At 50.7% G+C, this 7,761-nt stretch overlaps 1 protein-coding gene across 1 annotated transcript; it reads left to right on the top strand.

Moving 5' to 3' along the window:
- The first annotated feature begins 1,058 nt into the window (after positions 1 to 1,058).
- BANF2 (BANF family member 2) lies at positions 1,059 to 7,059 on the top strand. The gene is made up of 2 exons (XM_052650816.1): positions 1,059 to 1,184; positions 6,913 to 7,059. Exons 1-2 carry the CDS (start codon positions 1,059 to 1,061, stop codon positions 7,057 to 7,059), a joined length of 273 nt encoding a protein of 90 aa, XP_052506776.1.
- Positions 7,060 to 7,761: the final 702 nt, after the last annotated feature.

The raw sequence follows: 7,761 nt of genomic DNA on the forward strand, positions 1-7,761 counted from the left end.
CGTCAAAGAGGTGGATCATATGGGACATTATGGTTACAGCCTTCACACCACCTGCCCCTCTATCCATAATAATCCTGATTTTGTGCAGGTAGCTGTGCTTGAACTCACAGCTCCTACAGCTCAGGGAAAGCTGACTCCACCTCCAGATCTAGGACGGGGAGTCCAGCTGGATGAAGCCTGCTCGGAACCCCTAAGAAACACGTCCCTTCTCTTTTGAAACTTCTTCTTTTGGAGCAGAGATGTTGGTGGGGATGGTGAAAATCTGAGTGCTGGAGCAGCCATTTCACCACCATGGGGGGAACCAACCCCAACTGAAACCAGGTTGAAAAACTCAGAGAAATGAATCCACAATCCTGATTGTATCAGACCCAATCTCACTCTTGGGCTTCTGCCTTATATAATGTTTCTTTTAATATTTGAGCCAGTTAGAGTTTTCTGTTCCTTGCAACCAAACAACCAGCTATTATAGAGTGTGATAAAAGCTAAAATAAAAATATGAAAAAAATGTTGGAGAACATAGATTAATTAGCTCAGAGAAGCAAGCTGTTTCTTCAAGCATTTAGGGTGGGAAGGTTGGAAAGGAACCCAGCAGAGTTCTTAGCATCAGGGGTCCCCGACCTCCGGGATCTAATGCCTGATGATCTGAGGTGGAGCTGATGTAATAACAATAGAAATAAAGTGCGCAATAAATGTAATGCCCTTGAATCATCCCCAAAACATCCCCTTTCCTCCCCCAGTCTGTGAAAAAATTGTCTTCCGTGAAACTGGTCCCTGGTGCCAAACAGGTTGGGGACCCCTGCTTAGCATCCAGCCCACCCTTTTCATGGGGAGTTACTGGGCTCATCTGAGGCCACTGTTACCCCTCTCTTAGTCCACGCAGGTAGGGATGGGTATGGAAAGGCTTGTGAGCAGGGCATTGCCCTTGGCATCTAAAAATTTCTAGTAAATGCTGGATATGGGAGGACGCCCACTATCACTAGCCCCAGCCCCCAGCCCTCGGAAGTCTGAGGGTGTTCCCCAGCCTCCTAACGCCCCTGCCCCCACTGCTGTCATAGGATATGGACCACATGTCTCCCAGGCTGAGAGCTTTCCTCTCTGAACCCATCGGAGAAAAGGATGTTGCCTGGGTGGACGGGATCAGCCATGAGCTGGCAATCAACTTGGTTACCAAAGGTTTCAACAAGGTAATCCCTCTTTTCCTGTTACTCCACCTTCTCCTCCTAACCTACCCCCCCTAATCCTGCCAGGTGGCAGTGGCTGCCACGTGTCCCTGCCAGCGGCCTTCAGAGAGCAGAGCTGCCACTTGGCCGGGTGCCACAGGCTTCAGTGTCACTGACCTGCGTGCTTAGGCAGCCACCAGGGTCTGCAGAAGATGCACAAACTGAATCACTGTGTCTCAGAGCAGCTGGGCTGTGCAAGGTTCACGTGGTGCTCACACACCCAGGGGCGGACAGAGGTGAGCCGGCCACAGAGTCTGGAGCCGAGATGTCAGGATGGGTGACCTGGGTGATCTCCCCGCACGCCTTGAAGAAATTCGGATTGGGGAGGCAGATCCCTCACCTCCTATTAGGCCTTGGCAGGTGGAGTAGTAGCAGCCTGGCATCTACACCCGAGTAAGAGGAAGTGAGTTGTTGTAAGATGTCACTAGCTGTCCAGGCATGGCCTCGAGGGTGGCCGATGGAATCAGAAAGGTCTATGTATGAATAATTGTTTTTATGATGCTGTTACAAGGCTGTGTGTACCTTAGGAAGGACTGGGAGCTTTTCCCGGAGAAAGTGGGCGGGCGGGAATCCACAGGCTCTCGGTCGACAGAGGCCCCACCAGCAGGGCCGCGGCTGGTCATTCCCTTTAGCTCTGAAAGCCAGTCCACGGCTCAGGCAGAAAGGGGCTGCAGAGACACCCAGGAACACCGGTGCCACTGCGTGTGTGACTAACAGTCTGGTTTGCACTGGCCCAGTGCATGGCTGTGTCCAGGGACGGTGGGATGGCTGGTTCTGTAGTTTTCTGATTGACACGCAGCCCTGAGCCATTCGTTAAACACTCTGAACATCATCCTGCTGCTGCTGCTGCTGCTAAGTCACTTCAGTTGTGTCCAACTCTGTGCGACCCCATAGACGGCAGCCCACCAGGCTCCCCCGTCCCTGGGATTCTCCAGGCAAGAGTACTGGAGTGGGGTGCCATTGCCTTCTCCAATGCGTGAAAGTGAAGTCGCTCAGTCGTGTCCAACTCTTAGAGACCCCATGGACTGCAGCCTACAAGGCTCCTCCATCCATGGGATTTTCCAGGCGAGAGTACTGGATTGGGGTGCCATTGTCTTCTCCGAACATCACCCTAGTCTGCCACAATTGAATGTCTGGTAGATGGGATTGTCAGGAAGGTGGAGAGAGGTGAATTTGCTTCTTTCCTTCCAGATAAAGGTGGGAAGGGCATTTGGGAGCAGGAATAAAAGCAGGCAAGTCTGACTAGGGGAGACATTTGAAATTCTGTTATTTTTTAGAAGAAATTATTATCCCTTTGACTTTTCTATTGTGGTGTCTCACATCCACACTGATGTGATGGTTCAGCTCAGTGAGTTTTCACAATGACACACATGCACAGCCCCACCACCCTCATCCAGTGATCAGGCTCCTCCGCAATTCCAGACAGTTCCCCCGTGTGTCTTCCAGGTCAACGCCACCACCCCACTCCCACAAATAACTGCTATTCCGGCTTCTACCACCATTGGTTTAATGTCTCCGTAATTGTGAGGTTTTGTTCTTGTTCAGCCATACTCGGTTCAAAAAATATTTAAATTTACATGTGGTAAATTTCACCCTTTTTAGTACCCAGTTCTGCATTTTTTGACAAATGCTCACAGTTGTGTAGCCACGACCACACTCAAGATCTGGAGCAATCCCATCGCATTAAAATATTTCCCCTTACCTCTCACATTTCTCCCCCTCAGGCCCTGGCAACTACAGATTTGTTTTCTGTCCCTATCGTTTTGCCTTTTCCAACTTGTTTCAATTGAGATAGATAGGATGACAGGCATATTAAAGACAAAGGAATGAATGAATAATCGGAAATTTCCAGGTATCTGAGAGCTTGATACACAGAGTTAGGGCTACAGGGAAGACGGAACTGGCTAGGTCTCTGGAGACTTGCTCCTCTGTGTCCCCCACCTCCTGGCTTGCTGTGACCGGCTCTCCACATCTACTCATTGCAAGGGCCATTGATTCCAGGCACTAACGCCAGGGGTTTCACCTTCTGCCTTAGTTTTGAGCTCCTCATCCAGCCATGAATGAGATGAGAGGTTGCCATCTTCACTTTACAAAGGAAGAGACAGAGGCCCTGGAGACTGAGTGCCTTGGTCAAGGTCCTGAGTGAAGACAGAACGGCCATGGGTTATTCCATCAAAAATCACACAAGAAGACTGCTGCCAGGAAGTTATCCCAACAGGGAGGGGGCTTATGCTGAGATCCTGTATCACCTCCTTGAGCCTGGCTGAGCCTCTAAGAGGATCCAGGAGGTGACCCCAATGTAGTATCTATAAGATGAGCAGGTGCTTCAGGGGGGAGGCCAAGTCTGTGGGTGGGGCCACAGGTCTGTAGAGGGAAGGGGACTGTGGGCAGCCAGCTCAGATGCAGCAGCAGAAAGTCAGACTCCTGCAGTGCTTTCCACAGGCTTTATCTTTTTAGAGCAGTTTTAGGTTCACAGCAAAATAGAGCAGAAAGTTCAGAGTGTGGAAATACCCCTGTGTGCATCCAGCCTCCCCCATCATCAGCATCCCCTTCGGAGTGGTAGCTTTGTTATAGGAGAACCTACATGGACATGAATCCTCCTAGGTACACAGTTCACATCAGGGCTTGCTCTGTGTCATGCATTCTATGGGTTTGGACACATGTGTGATGACCTGTATCCACCGTGAAATGAAAGAGTTGCTCAGTCATGTCCGACTCTTTGTGAGCCTAGGGACTGTAGCCTGCCAGGCTCCTCTGTCCATGGAATTCTCCAGACAGGAATACTGAAGAGTGTTGCCAGTCCCTTGTCCAGGGGATCTTCTGGACCCAGGAGTCGAACCCAAGTCACCTGCATTGCCGGTGGATTCTTTACCATCTGAGCCATTGGGAAAGGCCAGTATCCACCATGGTGATGTCCTACAGAGTCATTCTTCTGCCCCATAATCCTCTAAGCTCCTGGTTTTCTGTGTCCTGCCCACAGGAGGTCTGAGCATGGCAGCCCCTTCCCCAAGCTGGGGATCCCTGGGGTTCCTTGGCTGTGAACAGGAACCCTCTCAATTTCCACCTCTGCTCATGGCAGCTTCCTCAGCCACGTCCCATGTGAGAGCTGGGCCATAAAGGAGGCTGAGCACCAAAGAATGTGTGCTTTCAAACTGGTGTTGGAGAAGACTCAAGTCCCTTGGCCTGCAAGGAGATCAAACCAGTCAATCCTAAAGGAAATCAACCCTGAATATTCGCTGGAAAGGCTGATGCTGAAGCAGAAGTTCCAATACTTTGGCCACTTGATGCAAAGAGTCGAATTATTGGAAAAGACCCTGATGATGGGTAGGATTGAAGGCAGGAGGAGAAGGGGGAGACAGAAGATGAAATGGTTAGATAACATCACTGACTCAATGGACATGAATTTGTGCTAACTCTGGGAGATGGTGAAGGACAGGGGAGCCTGGTGTGCTGCAGTCCGTGCGGCCGCAAAGAGTCGGACATAACAGCAACTGAACAGCAACAGCATAAACGTAGCATTTGGTTACAGAAAAAGTTGTTTGTCACACACGGTGCCTGGTGCTGTGAAATGCATTCACCACAGGCGCTGAGGAGCTGGGAGCTGGCAGAGGAGTCAGGCAGACAGTGAGGGGCTGCATGTCTGTACTTGAGAAGTCTGGGTGTGCTTGTGGAGACTGAAATATTGAACAAACGTTGATCAGGACCAGCTGCTAATTTGCCGGGCCCAGTGCAGGGTGAGGATGGGAGGCCCCTGGTGCAAGTTCATTAGGAATTTCAAGATGGCGCCAGCACAACAGGAAAGCAAGTGGGGCTTCAGAGTACAAGGCCTATGTGCCAACGTGGGTCACCTACAGGGACCCCAGACTCAAATATCACTGCAGTTGAGCAAGGAATGGGCACGCAAGCTAGAGCCTGGTCCAGACCTGCTCACAGGTGGGATGTGCCATTGAGGGGACATCTTCCCTGGGAAAGTACGTCAGGGTGACCGCGTCCCTTTCCCTGCGGTCAGGTTCCTGTGCTCCCAAGGAGGCAGAGGGTGGCTCCCTGGGTAGGAATTCACTCTCTGGAGCCTGGAGAGAAACCAAGAGGGCTTGGTTTCTATTAGGGCCATGATGAGGGCCCACAGCTCCAGCTTCCCTTGGGAGCAGAGAGAAGCAGGCTGACTTACCCAGCTCCAGAGGCCCTCCTGCCTGCAGGATTTCTGGGAAGTTCACCTCTGGTCCTGAGAGCCACACACTCCCTGGCATCCTGGCTGCCGAACATGGAGGGGACCTGGAGACTCTGATGGCCAGAGCAGCGATGGATGCCAGCAGATGGCAGAGGCGCCAGGCCAGGCGGCAGTCGGGTTGTGCTGGAATGGGGCCGAGAACAGGAGTCTTAACCTCCTGGGTTCTCAGTGAGTCCATTCGGAGAATGGATGGGATGCAGGAAACCGTCTCAGGGGTCTGGAGCCTGTTGATGAAGTTCAAAAGGGCCTCTTACTATTATCATCGACTTCTCTTTCCTGGGACAAAGCTCTGCGTTTCCTAATCTTGCACTGCCCACATTTACTGAAGCAATGGGCTCAATCAATATTCAGTAAATGTTCATTTTTTTAAAAAGTTGAATTAAAAAAAAACCTCAGTAAAATCACGCTTGAAAAGATGAGGATACTGATAAGTAAAATGAGGTGATTCTCAGCAATAACATTACTTTACAAAAGATGATTAAAACACCAGATAAAATGACCATGAAATCCTGGCCTTTGTTTCTTTTCAGAAACTGGATCTAGGCAAAAAAAAACCACCAAACTCCAATGCTTAGGTATATTTTAAGACTGGAATTCAGCTTTTATTTAATGTCTTTTAAAAAATTCATCCCTTCAATAGTTCAAATGAAGTTTGCTTGGTTTTAAATACCCAGACACCAGCGGGTTTTCCTGGAGAGTGCCCAGGACTTAAGGCCTGGACACTGGTTCCTATTCACTCCCGGCCGGAAAGCTGGGCACTGGATGTGACCTTAAATCTCCGGCCTTCCCTGTTCAGTGGCTCGGCCAGTCTGTGGATCTCAGATGTCTCTTTCTCCATGTGGTCCTTTCCCCTCAGTATTAACAGTGATGAAACAGCGTGAGAGGAATGAGAAGCTGTGGGACCAGGACTCAGAAAAACAGAGAACAGCCTAGAACTTTGACTAGTGTGTTTTTCATCCATCCACAGAGACTCTTCAGCGGGGAAGAGGGGCAAGGCTCAGCGTGCTCCACATCTTGTATGTTCCTCCCATGGACGAAAAGGAGTTTGCATTTCTCCATTGGTCTCACTGGGGCCCCCCAGGTGGCTCTAGTGGTAAAGAACCCGCCTGCCAGTGCAGGAGACATAAGAGACATGGGTCAATCCCTGGGTGGGAAAGATCCTCTGGAGGAGGAAATGGCAACCCACTCTAGTATTCTTGCCTGGAGGGTCCCTTGGACAGAGGAGCCTGGCGGGCTACAGTCCAGAGGGTCGCACAGAGTCGGACACGACTGAGCACGCACGCAGGCACCTCTCAGCCAGGACCAGGCTCTGGTCAGGATAGAGTTCCCATGGCCTAGGTCAGGATTTCAGGGACAGCCACTGCCCCTTGGATCTGACCTGTGTCCAATCCTTGGTTTTCTCGGGTGTCCTCGCACTGGGGAAGGAAGAGCATAGCTGAGTACTTTCCTGTGTTCTCCCCACAGGCTTACGTCCTGTTGGGACAGTTCCTCCTGATGCACAAGAGGGAAGCCGAGTTTCAGAAGTGGCTCATCTGTTGCTGCGGAGCCACCGAGTTTGAGGCCCGGGAGTGTTCCAACTGCCTGAAGGAATGGTGCTCCTGCTTCCTGTAGACCCAGCCTGGCCCTGAGGTGCCTCCCGGAAAACAATGCCTCTGCATCGACCCAGGCTCCAAGTCGTTATTTCTCTTTTTGCTTTATTGACACAGGTTTGTTATAAAAAACAGCTCAAGAAAATAAAAGAAGACAAATACAAGCACAGTGACCTCCAGATTCCACCCACAAACATTTGCCTTATGCCGATATCATGCCAGCTGTCTCCTGCTGCTGTTGCTGCTGCTGCTGCTAAGTCGCTTCAGTCGTGTCCGACTCTGTGCGACCCCATAGATGGCAGCCCACCAGGCTCCCCCATCCCTGGGATTCTCCAGGCAAGAATACTAGAGTGGGTTGCCATTTCCTTCTCCAACGCATGCATGAATGCTAAGTCACTTCAGTCATGTCTGACTCTGTGCGACCCCATGGACAGCAGCCTACCAGGCTCCTCCGTCCCTGGGATTCTCCAGGCAAGAGTACTGGAGTGGGTTGCCATTTCTTAGCATATGTTTATCTCCAGGAATGGATCATTTTATTTTAAAATGGGAATTCAATTTTAAGTCAGTCTAGTAGTTATCAACTGCTGCAGAACAAAGGAACCCAAAACGCAGCTGCTTATTAACAGGAACAATCATTTTATCTCATTCAGTTTCTGAGGGTCAGGAACTGAGTTGCTTGGCTGGGTGGGTCTATCTCAGGGCCCCCTGTGAGATTACAGACTGT

This window comes from Budorcas taxicolor, chromosome 13 (assembly GCF_023091745.1).
Source record: "Budorcas taxicolor isolate Tak-1 chromosome 13, Takin1.1, whole genome shotgun sequence".
Lineage (NCBI taxonomy): Eukaryota > Metazoa > Chordata > Mammalia > Artiodactyla > Bovidae > Budorcas > Budorcas taxicolor.

Excerpts from the sequence above, each read along its gene's own strand:
- BANF2 (XM_052650816.1), top strand. The coding sequence starts at position 1,059 with ATGGACCACATGTCTCCCAGGCTGAGAGCTTTCCTCTCTGAACCCATC. Across the intron at positions 1,185-6,912 it reads TTACCAAAGGTTTCAACAAG|GCTTACGTCCTGTTGGGACA; the intron begins GTAATCCCTCTT and ends TTCTCCCCACAG.